Source organism: Otolemur garnettii, unplaced genomic scaffold (assembly GCF_000181295.1).
Source record: "Otolemur garnettii isolate 467f Iridium unplaced genomic scaffold, OtoGar3 scaffold00018, whole genome shotgun sequence".
Lineage (NCBI taxonomy): Eukaryota > Metazoa > Chordata > Mammalia > Primates > Galagidae > Otolemur > Otolemur garnettii.
The window spans coordinates 16,957,585-16,978,480 of NW_003852413.1; the positions used below are offsets into that span (position 1 = coordinate 16,957,585).

Here is a 20,896-nt window from a genome sequence, read left to right on the forward strand (position 1 = left end):
ACCACAGTGGGGGCCTCGGAGCCCTGTCATCCGCTCACTCTCCCCCGCAGCACAGTAACTCAGGGACACGTGGCTGAGCTCAGGGTTCTTGCTCATAAACGCTATCTTCAAGTGATGGGAGGGAAATGAATTTTTTTTTCCAAGTCTGAGAGAAGAATCCCGGAAATAGATGCCATTGAATCCCACTCCTGCTTGAGGCCTGAGCAGAGATGCTCAGATCACCTCCCAGGAGGAAGGAACCAGAAGAAATGAGTCGGTGATGGAAGCTTAGCACATACACACCCCACAAAAATTATTTAAATAATTCAGAGACCCCCCCACCCCACCCCACCCCAGCTCACACAACTCCACTCTCTTTTATTTGGGGAGGGGAATGGGTATCACCACAGAAACTAAGCAAGGCTGCTCTTTTTTCAGTAGAGGTAAGAAAAGAACACCCATCTGATTTTCTAGAACCGTGTTAGATAAAGATATTTCCAGGTGCTGATTTTGACAGCTCCCTGACAGATCTTCTAACTGGGTGTGCAGCCCCTTCTCAGCTCCCTGGGGAGGTTATAACCCAAATACAGCCACATCAGTCGGGCGGCTGTAGTTCTTGGCAGAGAACGGAAGGTTTCTTTAAAACGTGGCGTTAGGAATGAGAGCAACTTTAACAAAACACACGGAACATCAATGCCAAGAGCAACTTGATCAGAAAATAGCTGCTAAGCCTTTCAGACGCACCTCTGTGAAAACATTTTACCCCATGGCCAGATTCTATTTCTCTCCTCTTCCATGTCCTGCTCCAAGTCCTGTTATCCCTATTCCGGGCCACCTGGGACACCTGGAGCTTTTCTGTCCCCATGGGATGTTCTGTGTCTGCTCACCAAGGACAGCGCACCATTTAATCAGAGTATGAGGAGGGCGTGGATAATCCTATTAACGCTCTCGTCTCCGAAGCTCTTTTCCATTTTGCATCTTCCCTAGCATGAGAAATATAAGGCCACCAATCTAGATGCTTACATGCACGTCCACCTACCCAGGGAAGTACTCAGTCCTTCAGAGAACAAAGGACAATGCTTTATCCTCCTGGAAATTTGGGCCAATTAAACATCTAGCATAGAAAATGTACCCACGGAACATCATGATGATGCTGCTAACTGCCCATAAATGCCAATGTTAATTTAGGGATGTTCGCCAGGCTTAGACTTCCAGAGATGAGGGACATTCAGTTGCCTAAAGCATCACTGAATGATGCCTAAAGAAAGAAAAACCAAGCAGACAAAATGCAGATTAGAGATCGCCGTCTATCCTTGCCCTTTGAAAGTCTTTATTACAATTTACTGTTTTCTGTCCCCAGTGGTGAAGTAGAACTGAGGTATAAAGCTGCACAAGCCCTGTCTTTACCTAATAGACACAGGTAACTAGCAAGTGAACGCTAGGACGTTATTAGCTAAAATGCAGCCACCAAGGGACAAAAGGGATGGCAGGGTGTTCGCTCCAACAGAACAGCCACAGTTCTGCATCTTCCACTTTGCAGTGAGGGAATAGAATAAGTGGAGGAAAAATGCTGATGTAACTGCATGGTTTTATAAAAATAGCAACAAAGGAAGCCTTCTCCTATTTCTCCAAGTGAGGCTGAGCTCTGGCCTCAGATGCTCCTGTAACCAGTCCCCACACATGGCACCTGGCTCCCTTTCCCTGGGTGGGACTGTCATCTGGGTGGGAGTAAAGGCAGGTTTTTGGTGCCACTGATGGAGAATAACTTCTGCCACATATTTGGCCCTTGCTAATTTATTTACTTAGGCCTGTATTAGGTTTATAAGAAAAAAGAATAGGACTAGTATTCACACTTTCTGTCACACCTGTGTTACAGATTCTTAGCCCCTGTGTAGCGATTTCAATTTTATGAACCATCACATTTATATTTAAATAGAAAGCAAGATCTGTTATTTAAAAGTCACGGGAATTTCACTTCTGTGAAGCTTGCATAATAAATGATTGCCAAGGAAATTTTGTAGTTCTCAGATTCAAGGTCATTTTCTACAGAGGAAGCCTAACTTTAAATGAAGGTCACTCACTGAAGCTCAGAATTCATAACACACACAAATTTACTTTCAAAATATCACCTGTTTAAAATGCCAACACAAACAGACTCCTGGTCCTATGTACCACATAATTCTTTATCTAATTTAAGGAGCAGATCTTGGCACCGTGAAGACCTGTGAGATGTGTAAACAAAGCCTGCTGATCGACCTGGACGACTTTAACATGACTGACTTCTACCAGAAGCATCAGCAATCCCAGGTAGGGAGCCGTGGACCCCACTCTGCCTCCACAGGCTAAAGCTGGTTAAAGGCAGAGGGCAGGTAGACGCTCACTGTCCCTATCTAAGGAGTGTAGAAGGTCTGTGTGTTGTGTGAGTCTGAGAATGTCTATGTGTCTCTCCTTGAGAAGGTCTGTCACTAATTCATGACTTGGAACATTGTAGTCTTGGTGGTCCTGGGTTGTCCTCTGCTTTCAGGGACAAACACAGGAAGATGCAGTGGCCAATTGGACATAGAAATAGCAAAAAGTCTTATAAGCTCCACACCCAAATTTGGCGAAGTAATTTACGTTTATTTTTATTTTATCTTAATAGATTTAGGGAGTACAAGTTGGATTCTATTACAAGTTCATATTGTATTACAGTGGTGGGGTCTGGACTTTTGGTCTACTCATTACCCAAGTAGTTTACATTGTACCCTGTAGGTAATTTTTAATTTAAGTTTAATAACCATAAGAGAAAAAAAATTCAGGGTCTGGTAAGTAATTATCCCCAATTTAAACATCAGGTAACTCTGGAGTAAGAAGGACCTGCATTACCTAAGATTAATAAACACATAGCAAAATGCCTACTGTGTATTTTTCTTTTTTTTTTTTTTTGAGACAGTCTGATTTTGTCACCTTTGGAAGAGTACCATGGCATTATAGCTCACAACAACCTCTAACTCTTGGACTCAAGTGATCCTCTTGCCTCAGCCTCCCAAGTAGCTGGGATTACAGGCGCTGGCCACAATGCCCGGCTATTTTATTTTTAGAGATGGGATCTCACTCTTGCTCAGGCTGGTCCCAAACTCCTGAGCTCAGGCAATCCACCCACCTTGGTGTCCTAGACTGCTAGGATTACAGGTATGAGCCAAGGCACCTGGCCCTGTTTTTTTAAATTTTTAAAAAAAATTTTTGAGACACTCTGTCACAAAGTCTGATTAAATAGTTTTAATCTGGTTACTGTCTGTCACCCTAGAGTACTATGGTATCATAGCTCACAGCAACCTCAGACTCTTGGATTCAAGTGATCCTCTTGCCTCAGCCTCCTGTGTAGCTGGGACTACAAGCGCTCACCACGAGGCCCAGCTAGCTTTTCTATATTTTTTAGTAGAGACAAGATCTCTTGCTTAGGCTGCTCTTGAACTCCTGAGCTCAAGCTGTCTGCCTGCCTCAGCCTGTCAAAGTGCTAGGATTACAGGTGTGAGCCACTGGCCTGGCCTGTACTTTTTAACACCTAATGTATTAACTCTCCTGAAGCATTTGGTTGTATTTCTAATACTATGAAAAATTTAGTTAACCTCAGATGCTACGGTGATGCCCAATTCTCAGGCAAAGGATCTTCTACTATACTATACCAAGATAGAAGCCAGAAGCCTCATGTGGCTACTAAGCAGGTGGCTTGTTCTAATCAGCATGTGCTATAAGTGTTAAATACACAATGAATTTCAAAGATGCAGTATCAAACATAAGAGAAAGTAAAATGTCACCTAATTTTATATTAAGTACACACTGAATTTTAAAGACCTAATATGCTTTCCAGGCCGGCGTGTAAGGAGCTTGGATGGCATTATCCTAACAATAAGTAAAACTCTGAACAAATTGCAAAATCAATAACTCTTCTTAAATCTATAAGAGAAGTGAGGTCACAGGGCAAACTTCTGCTCCTAAAGAGAGACAGATGGACGGATAGAGAGAATCATAGCTAACCGGAGCAGAGACTGGTAAGCAGAATCCACTGTGGGAACAGTGCGGGGAAGGGAGACCTAAACCATAATTAATGAATTGCCAGAGGCTCAGCGTAGTCAAATCCGAGAGTCAAAAACTCCAGGGAGACCCAGGCATAAGGGTGTCCCCACATCTTTGTAAGTTTTACCTCCAGGAGCTCAACCAGATTCTTACGGTAAATATCAGAGAAAAACCTTTCATGCTGCTGGCAGAGGAAGGGATAAGGATTTTTTGTTATACATCAGAGCATTCTGTTCTTTTTAATAAAGTCTGTCCTCAGAAGAAACTATTTAACCAGAGCCTAACCTTTTCGGGTTTTATCAGAGCCAAACCTATCTGGAAAAAGAGAAATACTCAACCCCAGTGCCTCTAGCCAACCTAAGAGGGGCTGAGAAGCACTTGGGAAGTTCACGTCCAGAGGCACAGGCTCACTAAGACTGAGGCCACTCAGGGGACTATGGAATCCTTCCCTCCTCCCCACACCTTACCACCACATTGCTGAAAGCCTATTTATAGCCATTTCTTTTACCCAGTACATGATGTCTGGCTATCAAACCAAAAATTACAAGGCACACTAAAAGGCAAAAAACACAGTTTGAAGAGATGGAGAGAGCATCAAAAAACTGATTCAGGAGCCAGGAAGGACACGTTGAGGTTGGCAACCCATCAAGGACAGTAACTACCATGGCTTCCAGTGCTTTGGCCAAACCTCAGATGCGTGGCCTCTTGGCCAGGCGCCTGCAGATTCATATTGTTGGAGCATTTGTTGTATCCCTGGGGGTTGCAGTTTTCTATAAGTTTGCTGTGGCTGAACCAAGAAAGAAGGCATATGCAGATTTCTACAGAAATTATGATTCTATGAAAGATTTTGAGGAGATGAGGAAGGCTGGTATCTTTCAGAGCGTAAAATAATTTTGAAATATAAAGAATTTCTTTGGGCTGATTTACATAGACATTTGTCACTGACCTGTGTTCCTGAGCTATGAATATGAGTGATAAATAAACTATTAATAAATTTAAAAAAAACAGATTCAGATGTGGCAGGGGTGTTAGAATTATCATGCCAGGAATTTAAAACAACTACGAATATTATGCTAAGAGCTCTAATGGATAAAGTAGACAGAATGCAGCAACAAATGGGCAAAGTAAGCAGAGAGATGGATGTAAGAAAGAAAAGAAATACTAGAGCCAAGCACAGTGACATATGCCTGAAGTCCCAGCTACTCGGGAAGCTGTGGTGGGAGTATCACTTGAGCTCAGGAGTTCAAGTCTAGGCTTGGGAACATAGCAGGATTCCATCTCTAATCAAAGAGAAAAAAGAAAAACAATTAATTTCCAATCAATAGTGTACAGAAAAAAAAAAAAGAAATGAAAAGAAATACTTGGGATCCAAACACTGTAATAGAAATAGAGAATGCCTTTGCTGGGTTTATTAGCAGACTGGACACATCCGAAGGAAGAATCTCAGAGCTTGAAGATATCACCATAGAAACCACTAAAACTGAACTGGGCCTGGTAGCATGAGCCTGTAGGCCTAGCTTCTTGGGAGGCTCCGGCAGGAGGATTGTGGCACCCAAGAGTTTGAGGTCATCCTAGGCAACGTAGTAAGACTCTGTGTCAAAAAAGAAAGGAAGGGGCCAGGTGCAGTGGCTCATGCCTGTAATCCCAGCACTTGGAAGGCCGAGGCAGGCAGACTGCCTAAGCTCACAGGTTTGAGACCAGCCTGAGCCAGAGTGAGACCCCATATCTAATAAATAGCTGGGCACTGTGGCAGGCACCTATAGTCCCAGCTACTTGGCAAGAGGATCACTTGAACCCAAGAGTTTGAGGTTGCTGTGAGCTAAGATGCCAGAGCACTCTACCAAACGTGACCAATTGAGACTCTGTCTCAAAAAAAAAAAAAAAAAAAAAGGAAGGAAAGAAGTGAGAGGGAGGAAGGAAAAGAAGGTAGAAGGAAAGAGAGACGAGGGGAAAAGAGGATTTCTTGAGAAATGAATTCAGCATTTTGCAGCCTGAAGGTCTCACGTCACTCAGTCATAATTGCCAGGCACTGAGATCTCAGATGAGAAATAGAGCAACTCACATTCTTGGACTCTTGAATATATTAGAGTCAAAATATGAAAAGGAACCAGGTCCTCTGAGAGCCTGAGGTTAGAGTGCCAGCCAGGGTGTACACAGGACTATCTGAGATCATGTCCCCAGGAGACTGGGTTACTCGTCATACTGCCAGAATGATCTGCAGATGTCACAGAAGTCAGAATCACCAGTGTAGGAGGAATAGACATTCCAGCAAAGACACCTTTTGGTCCTAAGCCTTTCCGTGTTCTCCCTCTGCCAAGTTGCTGTCACCAAATAATGTTTGTTTACCAGTGGTATTTGTAGAATTGACCCAATAACAGCAAATTGGTCTATTTGTACTAAAATGTTTGCTCTCATATAGCCTGAGACAGCCTGTCCCACTGAGAAGACCAGTTTCAATTAAGATGTGAGCTCAACCCCTATTCTCCCCCCCCCCCCGAGTTGCTCTGTGGCCTTGGGGAAAATGACATAAACTCCCTAGACCTCGATTCTCTCATCTGTAGCAAGTGGGTCCTCACAGGGTTAGAGGTAAGACAAGACCTGAGTACATCGCCCGGTAGACACCCTGTCTGGGTCGGTCAATGAGAACCGCCACATTAGGGCCACAGAGATGCCCAATCTTTCCGGCACTCAGGTGAGGCCACCAAGTGCTCCAGGGACCAGGCTAAAGTCCATCACTGAACAAATACAGCCAACCGTCCCCACAGGGTCATCCCCCATACCCGTGGCCTCACTGCATCCTTCCCTCAGATGTGTCCAGTTGAGGTAATGGTAGCAAGCACATTCTAGAAAGAACTGTGCGGGTAACTGTGTCAGCTGGGGGCAGGAAAGAGATGACGACAGGCTCAAAGGCGGTGAGCACGAAGAGCTGAATGATGGGGTGGGGGGGATGTGGGCAGCAAGAGAAAGCAAGAAGGGGTGAGGAAGCATCTGAGACTGGCAGTGCGGCTCCCGGCTGGAAGTGAGGAGGAGGCGGCACTCTTACCAGGGTCGGGAGAGCTGTAGCTAAGGGAGAGCTACCAACAGCCTGTGGCCTTCGGAAGAGGAAGGCAGCCACCGTCACACATGCCCAGCAGAGCAGCAGAACAGACACTGGCCTCTGGTTTCCTGCTGGTCACCCCTTGGCAAATGGAATCCCTTTTTGTGGAGTGAGGTAGCTGGTGCCAAATCTAGACATCCACAAAGCCAAAAGAGGCCCGGAACTGGCTCCAGCTCAGCCGGCCTCTCACCTGACCTCAGCTAACTAGCTATTACGCTTTTTCTCACTTGTTTGGGGCTTTTTTTTTTTTTTTTGCTTTTCTTTAATTATAAAAATCACTCAAAAATCATACACAAGTTACCAGCCCAAATGACAGCTTTGAACACTTAACTGCAGGTCTTTCCCCCCTCCCCATTAAAATGCTGATGCTTAGGCCTAACCCTGGAGATTCTGATTTAATCGGCCTGGGATGGGGCCAGGCATAATTTTTTTTTTAAATAGTGGCAAAATACACATAAAAGTTCAACAAGCTTTTAGAGCACATAGTGAGCGCCTGCTGAACGTCAGACACTCTGCTGGAGGGGCCTCAGTCCACAGACCTTTCATCAGGGACAACGGTGACCTGGCTATAACCACGGTCTGTGAGACCAAAGCAAGGGCCATGCACACAGCTGCAGGAACAGCTGCAGGGGTTCTGGCGTGACACCAGATTCTCAGGACCAGAGATAGCTGTCCTGCAGGGGACATGCTTAAGAGCAGGAAGGCAAAAGAGTGGGTCCTATACCCACCACTCTTGGGGTGAAGTCTGAGGCATCTGAGTCAGACACTTCATCGGAACCTGCTCACAGGCCAGGCATGCCCTTTTTATGCCCTCTGCCGAGGGGCTCACAACAGAGCTGGTTTTCCTACTTTGGTTCTACACCTCTGATGCCAGCAGGACAATGCCGCTCACAGGGCCTAGCAGGACGTTGCAATCTAACTATCCTTTTGTCCCTCTGACATTGCTGGTTCCAGGAAGGGCCTCATGGGGTTCTGGGTTGTTACTAGGTCTCATGCGGCTGAATTCGATCAGCTTTCTAGAGAGTGACCCATTAGAGTAAACCAGCTATGGGTCCCTAGGACCTGGGACGCTGGCACCTGGTAGTCTAATCTCAGGCCTGTCAGGGCCTGTAGCAGTGTGGCCCTCCTTCCCTCCTACTCAAAGATACCTGATCATTAAGGCCACTAGGCATTCAGCACCCACTACCAGGTTTGGTGGCACTGCGGTGGGGCAGTGCCACATAACCTTCTGTGACCATTCGCTTTAACCTGGAAGTAGGACACATATGTTATCCTAGCTGGGTCCTCGATTTTTGAGTAGAAGGAAGAACTGGAGAGTTACGCGCAGAGATCCAGATAATATTCCTTGCTCCCAAATGGCCAGGAGAAAATGAGTTTAAGTTTAGGTCACAGGTTATACATTCAAATAGCATAATGTCCAGGCAGGTAACAAATGACTAGAATCTTCCAGGGCTCATGCAGGTGGGAGTGGTGGCAACTGTAGCAAAATGGACAGTTCTCCCCAAACTAAAGATGTTCATGTTCTTCCTTCCTGACTTCTTTTCTTCCTTCCATCCACCCAGCGCACATCCTCAAGCCAGATTCGGCTTATTGGCTGGCTGCTTGTTTAGAGCAGCGATTCTCAAAGATGGGTGGTCCTCAGACGGTAGCATGAGCATCACCCTGGGACCTGGTAGAAGTGTACGCTCTTGAGCCCTACCCCGGACCCACTGATTCAGAAACTCAGGGAGGAAAAAGGCAGCAGGGCCCAGCAGCTGTGCTTTAAAAGGCCCTCTCAGTATTTCTGATGTGTGTTAAAGTTAGACCCACGAGCACCAAAATTGTGCCTGAATGGCCCACACTGTCAGATCCCAAATTTGACATTTTTTTCAAATTGTTTCATCTGCGCATTTATTTATTTGGTAAGCACATATATGAGGCACTGGGCTAGGTACCAGGCATATAGGAACAAGCAAGGCAGACGCAGGCTTTGCCCTCACGGATCTGATACCTGATTTATCTATCCTGCCCCTTTAACTCTTGCCTCTTGTAGGATGTTTTTGTTTTATGAAATACCACTCATTTTGCCATAACACTCTGGAAAAGAGACAGAACAGAGGTTACTTCTCCCAGTTTATAAATGAAGTCAGTATGGCCCTGCAGAGCTAAAACTCTTTATCCCAAATTGCAGTGTTCAGTGGCCCCTGGCTGCCCACCTTCTAGGTAAGATGAACTCCAGTGGCCCGGACCCATTGAGCATATGGACATACTCCTGCCATCTTTGCTCTGCCACCTAGAAGGGTCTCAGAGGGCTCTGGCTGTCATTACTGTGAAGCACAAGCCTGGCCTCACTCTATCTCAGCCAAGGACAGATGTCCTTGGACACACACAGTCACTTAATCACCCTCAGACCTGGGAGCATCTCTTGAACATATATGAAGACTTGATAAAACGTTCAGCTGGGCTGTCGGCTTCTACAGGTGGATTATATTGAGAATTTCCATCAGCAGCAAATCTTTTGGCCGAAAGGATTTGAATCTTAACAAGATGGAGAAGAGAAGGGAAAACAGCTGGCAGGCAGCTGAGCTCTGCAGAGCCCTTGTCCACTGCTTCACACACCTTCCCCTTCATTGCTGTCCCCAGCCCTCCTACCACCCCTGCCCCTTCAGTCAGTGCACAAAGGCAGCTCCGTGTGGGAGTCAAAGTGAGATGCAACTGGGCAGAGGGAGGAGAGGGTCAGAGTAGCCCCAATAAATAACACTCCAAACCTGGCTCGCTTGGCCCTGCCGAACAAACACCGCGGAACTCTTTCTGTTAACAAATCCTCCCACTTGTGGCTCAGGAGCATAAAGGATGGCTCGGAGTTGACTATCACACGCCTGCTCTGATTGGTGGCCCCAGCATCACAAGTTCTGCAAAGGGCGCGCATAAAGGCCTAGCCAGCAAGATTTATGGCATCTCGTGACAGGTTCCTTCCCACAGACTAGAGAAGAGACACAATCTGCTAGAAGTGACTTTTCAAATTATCTGCAGAAAACATTAGTGGATATTTTCCCATCTGCATGCCTCTGGGCCTTATTGAGTCATAAAAAGTAAATGATTTCCCTGAATGCTTTGACAAACCTGATAGTTCCAAGCCATTTTCTAGCTGATTGATTCGCCATTACGTGGCAGAGTGTCTCTGAGCATAAAGGCTGGCTGGCGAGGAGCCGGGTGGCTCACAGGAGGAAGCCACAGCTCAGGAAACAAACAGGGTTGGGGTGGAGGAGCCAGAGGCACATTAGGAGGACTTCCCAGAGGAGGTGGCTGGCAAGACCATCCTTACAGGAGGCGGCAGGTGCCACCTCCTGGGGATGGTAGAAGAAGGCAGTTAAAACAGAAAAGGTGAACAACTTGCTCTCTGCCCACTCTAGGCCAAGGTCAGCAGAGCACAGAAAACATGACCATAGGCTAAACATAGGAGGCTAACCACTAAGGACAGCGGACTTGAGCCTTCAAAGGTGGGTCCGTAGGACAATGGAGAAGCCTGCAGCAGTGACTTTGGGGCCAGCTGTCACCAAGATCCGGAGTTGGCCCTGATTCAGAAGGAAGAGCACATCCATCCTTGCTCAGCTTCCGCGCCTTTTCTGGCGGCTGTTTGGCCCCGGAGAGGTGTGTTCTGTGCCAGCTTCCTGAGCTGCCCTGGATCAGAGGCAACAGGGAGATGGGCCAGGGAGGGGCCTGGGCTGCTGCAGGAGGAAGGAAGATCAGATGCTGAAGTGGTCACTGGGTCAAACCGGTAGCCATGTTACCCTCCAGCCCTCGTTATCCTGGGCACATAGAGTCACGGGTCCACCTTTCCTGGGGCATGTAAAGTGCGTGCCCTCTGCTGGGATTTTAGTCATCCAAGTCTGGGTGGCTTTCTGAGCACTGTCTGGCCAATCCCCAAGCTGACCCTCCATGGGGATTTGCCATGAGGACAGATGGAGGCTTAAGGAGCTTTCCCTCTTTCCCCTACAGAGGGGACGAGTTGTTACCAGCATCGCTGATTTACTGAAGATCTATGAAGGGTCCCAAGAGTGGGGCCTGGAAACACAGATGCAGGAGCTGAGACAGGCACCATGGCCAGCCCGACAGCTGGATTCTCCCTGTGTAGCACCTGTTCTGAGCACCAGTGAGAAAAACAAACACAACCCACCTCTTAAGAAAAAGCAGAAACATCAACAAGTACAAGAGGTGGTGTACAAAATAAAAACAAATGACAGACGTGGTAGCTCACGCCTGTGATCCTACCACTCTGGGAGGTCGAGGCAAAAGGATCGTTGGAGGTCAGGAGTTGGAGATCAGCCTAAGCAGGTCTGAGACCCAATCTCTACCCAAAATAGAAAAACTAGTGAGGCATTGTGGTAGCTACCTATAGTCCCAGCTACTTAGGAGGCTGAGGCAGGAGGCTCGCTTAAGCCCAGGAGTTTGGGGCTGCAGTGAGCTGTGATGATGCCACTGTACTCTGCCTGGGGCAAGGAGCAAGATTTTGTCTCAAAAAAAAAAAAATTGTTTAGGAGTTAGAGAACAAAGGAATGATAGGGACAAATGAGGTTCACCGGCTTTTGCAAAGGTGACATCTGTGACAGCTGTGAGGAAGTATAGACAAGGCCTGGTAAAAGGAGCCTTCAAAACACATGCATGAAAACAACAGACCAAACAAGTAAGAGCTCAAGCACAGGCCGGCCCTGAGGTCCCAGTGCCATCCCTGACCCTGCCTGGGTGTTAAATGGTAATGGACCAGCTCCATGATCATGGAGGGAGAAAGGGGTCTCAGGTGAGACCATCAGTAAGACCACTTGTAAAGGAAGAAAAAAAAACGGAACTAAGGTCTGGGCCTCTTTCTCTGGGCAAAGGAGTGATCTAGGAAATTAAAGCCCCCCTTGTGGCATCTGTGTCCCAGAGTCTCCCACAGAAAACTTTCGAGACACATCTCATCCTGTTTACTCCTCTGTTCAAAGACAGGGGCAGTTCCACATACCCACACAGCATGACATCCAAACTCAGTTCTGCCTAATGCGGCCCTACCTTCCCTGGCCTATGCCCAATTTTTTTTTTTTTTAAACACCCTTCCCATATCCTCCAGCCCCACTGGGTGGATCTGTGGGGACCTTGCCCACCGAGTGATCTACTCTCTCTGCCCTTGCCTCCTCTGTCTGAAAGGCACTTCACACCCCTCATAGCCTCCCAGCCTTTAAGGACCATCCAAGACTGCCTCCTCCAGGAAGCCTTCCCACATGCCCTCCTGTCATATTCTACTTCCTTTCTTCTCTTTTCTTCTCAGGTGTAGCACTTGGCACACCCAGATTGCACGGGAGCTGTTTATGAACCAGGCTTTCTCCCCCTGCCACATGACAGGGACCCAGCAGGGAGACCCATAACACCCAGCTCAAGGCTTTGCATACATAAAACTGCTCAATAAATGTCTGTGGAGTGGGTTTGAGCCTGGCCTGGAAAATGGATCTTCCTCACAGCATCCTCCACTAGGTAGCAGAAGATTGGAGTAGGAGGCTACCGTGACCTCCACGATGGGCCTCCTCCCGCTCTGACCTCTGGTCCCCACAGGCAGGCCTTGCCCTGGAGCTTGGGCCCCTGTCCCATGTCTTATCACCTCTTAGCCTTGTTTCCCTTCACCCCATGGTTTGTATCATGAATAATTTATAGATGAACTTAAGAGCTTTCTTTTCCATATTTAGGCACAAAATGAGCTGATGAACTCAGGCTTGTACCTGGTACTGCTACTTCACCTCTATGAGCAGAGGTTTGCAGAATTCACGAGACTCAACTACAGCTGGTTCGCAAGAGAGAGGGTAAGTCTGGCTGTGACCCGGAGCTGTCCGGCAGCAGCCCTAAAGACCTTGCAGTGTTGTTTATTAGACATGCAATCTGTTGAGGTCCTCACGGTCACCTGATAGGATGTGGGACTGTCACTGTTAAGACTCAGATTTAGCAGCTGCTAAGTGACCCTCAGGCTGAAAAGTAAGGGATAATCACATGGTTGCTTACTATTACACAGGAGTAGTAATTAAATGGTTATGTAAGTGAGTGAGTCTCCAGGGATACCTGCTCTCCAAAATAGAGGCCAGCAAGGATGTGCTGGTGTGCATCCTCTAGGTGTGCATTAAGTGTGGGCGTGCCCACTGCCCAAGAAGGGGGGATCTGTGAAAAAGAGGGACCTTCCGCATAGGCGAGAGGTCAGACCATCCAAGGAGCCTCTCTTCCTGTTCTGCTCTGGATCCTAGGTGTGTTGTGCCACTGTGTGTACCTGTTGAAGGGGACAGGTTACTAAGAAATAAAGGTGTTGATGGTGGCACCGTTTGCCATTAGAGATACGGCAAGGTATTTACCAGGAATGATCATCTGTAGCTGCCCTCTCTTTGATGAGAGAACTGGGGTCCCCAAGGAAGCCACATGGTGTAGAAGGAGACACCTGGCTCTGCTGCTAACTAGAGTCTGGCATTGGCCAAGTCAGCCCAGACAAAGGACTTGGACTGGCCAACCTATGAAGTATCCTAGTACATGTGGTCACTGTTGAGTCAGTACATGAGCTCCAGGAGACTTCCTTCTTCATCAGATGCCTCTCTGAGGCCTGGCAAGGAGGGGCACCTCCTCACCTGGCTTAAGGCATGCAAGAGCTCGTGTGCTTGCACTGTTTTGGATTTCCAGGACACATCTTAAGGCTTGGATATTGAACTCTGCTCATGTCAGGTCAGAACTAGAAAGCGAGCCAGTGTGGGAGTAGACAAGCCACTGAGGGACCACAAGGCAGTTTTAGTGACACTCTGCCACTCCACCCTGTGCACCTCTCCTCCTCTCCACTATCTAGTCTCCTCTTCCTCCTTTTCTGCCTCTTCTACTTCAAGTAGACAAGGGGCATCTGCCAGCACTGGCCACTGCCTGAAAGTGGAGCCCGGGGATTCCATATTCCTCACATTGCTGCAGACACACGGAGCCATCCCTGTTAATAATGCTTGTACAAACCATTAGTCAGAAGAATTCTAGATTTGAGGCCAGGTGCAGTGGCTCACCCCTATAATCCCAGCACTCTGGGAGTCCGAGGAGCCCAGGAGTTGAGGCTGCAATGAGCTATGATCATGCCACTGCACTCTAGCCTGGGCAACAGAGGGTAAAAAAAAAGAAGAAGAAGAAAGAAAAGAAAATAATTCTAGATTTGTTCTGATTTAAAATCTCCTCTTAGACCCCAAGCTCTCAATTAAGAAAACAACCTGGGTCTCTGCCAAGACATCTCCTCAGGAATCTCCCCCTCTTTTTGACCCCTGCCTGTCCTTCCTGAACTCTCCAATGGTTTTAATGGTGACAATTTTTCAGAGAAATCCATTAAAAAAATAAAAAGTAAAATGGAGTACAAGAAGCAGGAAATGATCCTTTATTAGCATTTCTGTAACCTCATTGTCATGATTCCACATCTTTTTAATGAACTTTTTATTGCACATTGAACTTCAAAGCACCCAGGGTTGATACAGGTTACATACGGCCCCAGCAAGAGCCAATGCAAGCAACATGAGCCACCAGGATTGCACAGCAAATATGAGAGACATCAAACAGGACAACCCAATGGATTAGAACCAAGGCCCTAAAGCACTGACTCTAAAGAACCTTCCAGTAAAACTGACTTGGACAAAGAGTAAGTGGCAGGAACAAGCCACGGACTAGAGTGAAAAGAAACAGAAAGAAAGGACCAGGGACACTCTTCTTTCCCCACAAGCCCACATGTAATTAGAGAAGCTCTGAAATTGATCTCACCCACTTAAACTACCAAGTAATACCCAGTACAAACAGCCCGTTAAGAGGCACCTGAATGAAAGTAGGAACCCAACTGGCTTTTGCAAATTCACACTCTTCTGGATTTGCATCTCTGTATGTTTTAACAGAAAACATTCTGAATCTTGGTTTAACATTTAGCAAAAGAGGCCCAGTGACAAATCCTGTGGATGGTGGCGATCATTTCCTCATTTGTTCACACACTGCCCTGCAGCAGGTGCTGAGAGGGGGCCAGGAAAGTGGCTGCCAGACATGATGCCGTGATGTCCTTTCCTTTGAGAAGCTTGTGATGAAGCTGGGAGATGAGACTCACACACTTATACAAAGAGGAAGTCACTGAAAAGGAGCACTTGGGCAAGAGAAGCAGGGGACCCAGTGAATTCCTAGAGACTGTGAAATTAACAGGACTAGATCTTCCCTGACTGGGCTTTCCAGTGATCTCATAAACGATTTGTCTCCCTGGTGAGTCTATATGCTATATGAAGGCAAAGCCAGGCGTTCTAACCTGTCATGATGCTGGGCACATGACAAGTCACAGCTGACTGCTGACCATGTCCTAGGCACTTGAGTGATTACAGACATGCCAAGTGACTGCCAAGTAAGGAAGTGGTCTGCACAGGTGGGAGGCATTCACTGGCGACGCTGGCATGGAAGCCTCATTTCTTTTGCATCTGACACTTCTCTAGTACCTAGAAAATGCCTGGCACGTAATAGATGCTCAATAACTTTTTGATGCGCGATGAACTAGTTCTCCAGGGAGGCAAGTTCTTGAGTTATGTTTTAGAGAAATGACAGTACAAGATTTGTAAAGAATAGTATTCTAGGTAAAGGAACTCTCTCAAGTTCTAGGTATGTTTATTTATTTAAAGATTTTCTCTAAACCTACTATGTGCCAGGTTTCTAAAGTAGGTTCTGGGAATACGAAGATGATTAAGACACTCCTTGCCTGTAAGTGACTCTGAGTCTGGACAGAATACACATGGAACCAAGAGTATCCAGGTCTGTGCCTGTGTTAAGATGGAAAATACTGAGCCAGAGGTGGAGGAACAGAGAGCAGAGTTAGCTGGGACGAGGAGGCGCCCCTTCTCCAGGACACACTTCCAGCCAGGCTCTTCAGGGACACAAACCAGCGTTGCAGAGGCCTTGTCTTAATCCGTTCAGGTTGTGCCCTTTGCCATCTGTCTTCCTACTGCTCTGGGACCCTGGTAGCAAAGCTGCCTCTGTTTTCTCTTTTGGCTGATCACAAAAGGAGATGATGTTTAGCCCAGATCTGAGAGTTTGGCAGACGGACAAGGGTGGGTGGGGAGGGAAAGGTGTCCAGTGCAGAGGGAAACGCAAAGGCACAGAGACAGGGAAAGACCTGCGTGCCTGGGGAAGTCCAAGAGCTGTGTCACCGGCAGGCAGGAAGAGAGCCTGAGGTGGGGGCTGCGAGCAGTGCAGGAAGGGTTGTGAGCCACTCTGGAGGGTCACAGAGCAGTTTCCAGCCTGGGACTCCCAGGACAGGAGATTTGTGTGTTTTTTTTGTTGTTGTTGTTTGTTTGTTTGTTTGAGACAGAGTTTCACGATGTCGCCCTCAGTAGAGTGCTGTGGCATTACAGCTCACAGCAACCTCAAACTCTTGGGTTTAAGCAATTCTCTTGCCTTAGCCTCCTAAGTAGCTGGGACTACAGGTGCCCGCCACAATGCCCAGCTATTTTTTTGTTGCAGTTGTTGTTTAGCAGGCCCGGGCCAGGCTTGAACCCACCAGCCTCTGTGTATGTGGCTGGCGCCCTACTCACTGAACTATGGGTGCTGGGCTGAGATTTGTGTTTTTGAGAGAAAACTCCAGTGCCACATGGAAGGTGGGCTGGAGGTAGCTCAGGACCACAGGGGGCCCAGTTGGGAGGGTGGGTGGGACTGACAGACTGGGTAGGCACAGAGCAAGGAACAGGCTCAGGGAAGCACTGAATGCTCCTCTCCGCCAGTGGCCAGCAGGAAGCTGGCCTTTCCTTACTTCAGGTGGTCACAGTGGAAGCCTCCCCAGAGAACATGAGAGCCACCAGCCTCACCTATCTCCATCTGATGGGGACATAGGCCAGCCTGTGAGGTGAAGCTAAAAGGACTTGCCTTCTCTCCCCACTTCTCTCTCAGCACCCACATGGGGCACTCCATTTTTCAGGGCCTATTCCCCCAGAGCTCCCTGTCCTGGACTCCTGAGGACCTGCCCCTATCCCATGAGTACAGTCATCTCCCGGAGCACCTTCCTTTGTCTCCAATGTCAAGTGTACTGTTAATGGTGGACAACTTGGGCTAGGTGGGAGGGAAGGGGGGCACAGTGGCTGGCCTGAGAGACAGACAGGGCCTAGAGGTAGCTCTCAAACTCCACTGGTCCCTTCACGAGTGGGGCTGGGACTCCTTCCCATTCACTTCATTTCTACAAAACCAAAAGTTCTTCCCTCAAAGGTCCAAATCTGCCCAAAGTATGGGAAGCCCGGGTTTGGGTCACAGTAGGAAAAACTTCCCTACTCACCATGATGGAGTTTCCCTGTGGAGTGTGAGAAGCAGTTAGGTAGATCACCTGGCTCAGAATCTAGAGGCAAGGCAGAGGTCATCTCATCAGCCCAGAGAAAATGGAAGGGGTGGCTAGCGCAGTCCTGATGTATAATTTACCAGGTAACTAGGGCCTGCTACTCTAGACGGAATTCCATCCTTCCCTTGCCCTCTCTCTCCTTGGTCAAGGAAGGGGGCCCAAGGACCAAAACTGCCTCCACCCTGGACTGGGTGGGCCGTTGCCCCAGTAACAGTGTCCAGCACCCCTTGTTTTGTCTCCTAGCCTGTCACAAAGCCCCTTTTCTTCCTGGGGAAGAGCACCAGAGCCCACATCCTTGAGGCCTGGCACAATGGGCTCCCATGGAGTACACAGTGTTTCTTATTGTGGCATAAAATGCCATAAAGTCAGAACAAAGAGAGAGCCCAGGGCCTTGATGGGTCTGCTGCTTCCTGCCGGGTAGAGAATACAACCGATTGTTTAAAAGCCAGCGGTGAGGCAAGTGGCCAATTAGCACGGCCTTCACCCCCACAGCCTGTAAATGTGATTCGGGCCATCAGAATGGGATTTGCTACTCAGATCAATGGCCGAAAGGAAGCAAGCCTGTTCACGCTGCCAAATTTAGAAGCCCCGAAACAGCAGAGGTGACCGGGTTATCGCCCAGCCCTCTTTAGATGCAGGCACTGATGCTGTCTCTGCACCCTTGTCTGCTCCCCTCTCCCCTTTAAGGTGATGTGAGGAACTCCTAGAACGTCCGAGACCAGTAAATTATTCACAACTGTGTCGGAAAAACAATTCATATCTCATTTCTCTTTGTCTTCTTTCTCATAGTTGTCAAGAAATTACCCACAGCCCAGATCAGAAGAAAATGAAAGTAGGTTTGGGGGTCACTTCTGCCATTTTGAGGGTGTATGTTGAGTTACTCTTCTGTTATTTTGTTGAACCCGATACCATTGAAGGAAGTAATGACCACCACCCAGAGGCAAAAATAATCCCCACAAAGCTTGGGAAACTCTAGCTGCAGCTATCAGGAAGGCGAGTCCAAGTAGCTGGAGGCAGAGTAGATAAGGATTTTAATTCATCCTGAAAGCAAGGAAAAGGCCGACAGAAGGGAAGAGGGTAGATGGGAGATAAGGCTTTTCCCTTTGCCTTACTGGGATCATGAGGTGCGTTTCTGGGGATTTTACTGCCAGGATCCTTTGGAGTTTTCCTTCCCAGACTGTGAAAGGGGGCTGTTTGGCCAGTCGCCTGACGGGATCACATTCGTTCACAAGCTAGTGGCTTTACTAGATTTTCTCACCATTCAGCCCAATCAAGCAGGTCTCCTGGATTCAGAGGTTGAACAAAGCCAACGGGTTTCCTAAGAAGGGACCCTCGAAGGAGGCTACACGGCTGTCTTACAACAGCTTGAGAAAAGTCTTCCTGCCCCTTATTCCACAGAGAACCCGACTGAGAAAATGTGCTTAATTAAAGCAGGCAGGAGCCAAGTCAGACTCAGGAAGAACTCTCTATCAGTAGGGAGAAAAGGGAGACGTGACAGTTGGGTCCCCAGAGGCTCCTAGGAGAAATTTTACAGTTTGCAAATCCTAAAAGCTTTAGAACAGTGGTTCCCACGTTGGCTTTGCCGTCAGAATTACCTAAGCGACTTCCCCAAAATACAGATTCCTGGGCCCCTCCCGGAGATTCTGCTTCAGGCACCAGGTAGGGCCCTGGGGTCTGTCCTTTCCACCCAGGGCCCCGGGTGCAGCCGGTGGCGGGCAGGAGACCCTGAAACAGCTCAAAGCGCCACAGGGTCGGGCCCAGATTACGACCCCAGAGAAGCCATCTGCCATTCCGGGCACGCAGACTTGCGAAGCCGGGAAGAGAAGGGCCCTCCCTCCCGTTCACAAAAGCAGCCTGTGGCGCCCCGGTCCCCACCGCAGGGGTCCGGCCGAGCTCGCCAGGACCCAGCGCCCCTTCAAACGGTCGTCCCCACCCCGGCCTCGTCGCCTTGTCGCCTGGGCGGGCCGAGCTGCTGCTCCCGGGTCCGCAGCCGGGAGGGAGACCTTTGTGTGGCGGGCGCACACCCCACCTCCGGGGAAAACGCCCCAGCGCCTCGGCCCGGTCGCTCCGAGCAGCCACCTGCCTCGCGTCATGGCGAAGAAAGGGAGCGACAGGGAGCCCGGCCCTGGCCTGCGGGACCCGGCAGGACCGGGCTGCGCCCCTCCCCGCTCCCGCTCCCGCCCGGCAGGCGCCTGAGCCTCTTCCCCGCCCTGGGAGACCCTCAGGCCGGGCGCGCCCGGTGGCTTCGGCCGGGCAGGGGCGCCCCCTCGTGCCCAGTGAGGGCCGCTGCCGCCCGGGCAGGCGCCCGCAGGGCCGAATCTTTCCCTCCAGACCCTGAAGCCGGGGCTGTGGATAGGAAAGGGGAACCCAGGCCTCTCAGCGGGGGACCCAGGAAAGACTGACGTCTCTGCAGGGCAGAAAAGTGTTCCTGGGTGGTGCTGAAAAAGCCTCCATGGAAGGAAGGGAAGGAACCGGACCGGCTGCCCTCCCGTACTGCTCCTGTTTTGATGGCCCTACATCTGCCATCCTTCTTCAAGGAGCTGGGGCCAGCTGTAGGGTCTACCCCCACCACTCCACTCCACCAGCCAATCCTTGCCCCAATTCAGGGACATCTAGTTTTCTCCTGGAGGTCCAGGTGCTGTCTATGCGCTGCCAGCCCTGTGTACATCCCAGACCCTGGTGGGCACAGCCAAGGTGGAGGAGAGTCCAGCACAGAGGAACCATCCTGGCCTGCTGGCCAGTCACAGCCCTTGCCTGGCTTCCTCCTATAGCATTGTCAAGACAAGAGCCAGGACAGCCAGAGGCAGAGCCACATGCATTCTGCCCTCCCCCAGGGCCACCTTCTTCTTTGGTCCCCTGGCAGCCTGGCATGACTCACCTGGTTGGCAGCAATATGTTAATATGCACTGCCAGAGCTGAGTCACAGCTGTGACCTGCCACTTTAGCTGAGTTCAGGTAAATAGAGGGAAAAGGTAAAATATCAGGACACATTAGGTGGCACAACGAGGTGCCAGTCTATTAATGGTTCTTTGGTGCCTGTGCCAGCCTGCTTACCTGCACCTGGGAAGCAAAGCCCCACACAGTGACCACAGCAGCACCACGGCAGCTGGGCAGAGTACGTGGGTGTGAATGCCCAGATCTGACAACTTGTCACAGGCTCAAATGACTGTCACCACACCAAAGCCAAGGGAGGGGGAACAGTGCCACCTGCAGATATCCATACAGATGACAAAATGAGCAGGAACAGGGGCTACCAGCTTCTGAAGAAAGCACAGGATGGGTGAGGTGCCTGGACAGCTCATGGGGCTGGGGTTTCCTTGAGGTAAAAGGTAGAGCTGAGAGGGTCCAGGTGAGGCTGCGGGGACATCAGTTCCCCCTCCTCCCTGCCCTTCTTCAACAATCAGAAACTGTTT

General features: G+C 49.0%; 2 protein-coding genes across 2 annotated transcripts in view; both read left to right on the forward strand.

The window, feature by feature from the left end:
• The window catches only part of MARCH10 (membrane associated ring-CH-type finger 10), a 79,503-nt gene that overhangs the window by 57,969 nt on the left and 638 nt on the right, over positions 1–20,896 (forward strand). The window contains exons 7-9 of the mRNA XM_003786214.1: positions 2,177–2,286; positions 12,829–12,942; positions 18,273–18,315. Coding sequence (XP_003786262.1) covers positions 2,177–2,286; positions 12,829–12,942; positions 18,273–18,315 — 267 coding nt within the window. The remainder of the gene's footprint in view (positions 1–2,176; positions 2,287–12,828; positions 12,943–18,272; positions 18,316–20,896) is intronic.
• On the forward strand, positions 4,699–4,926 carry LOC111724013 (cytochrome c oxidase subunit 6C-like). Its single transcript, XM_023511200.1, has one exon. The coding sequence runs from the start codon at positions 4,699–4,701 to the stop codon at positions 4,924–4,926; it is 228 nt and encodes a 75-aa protein (XP_023366968.1).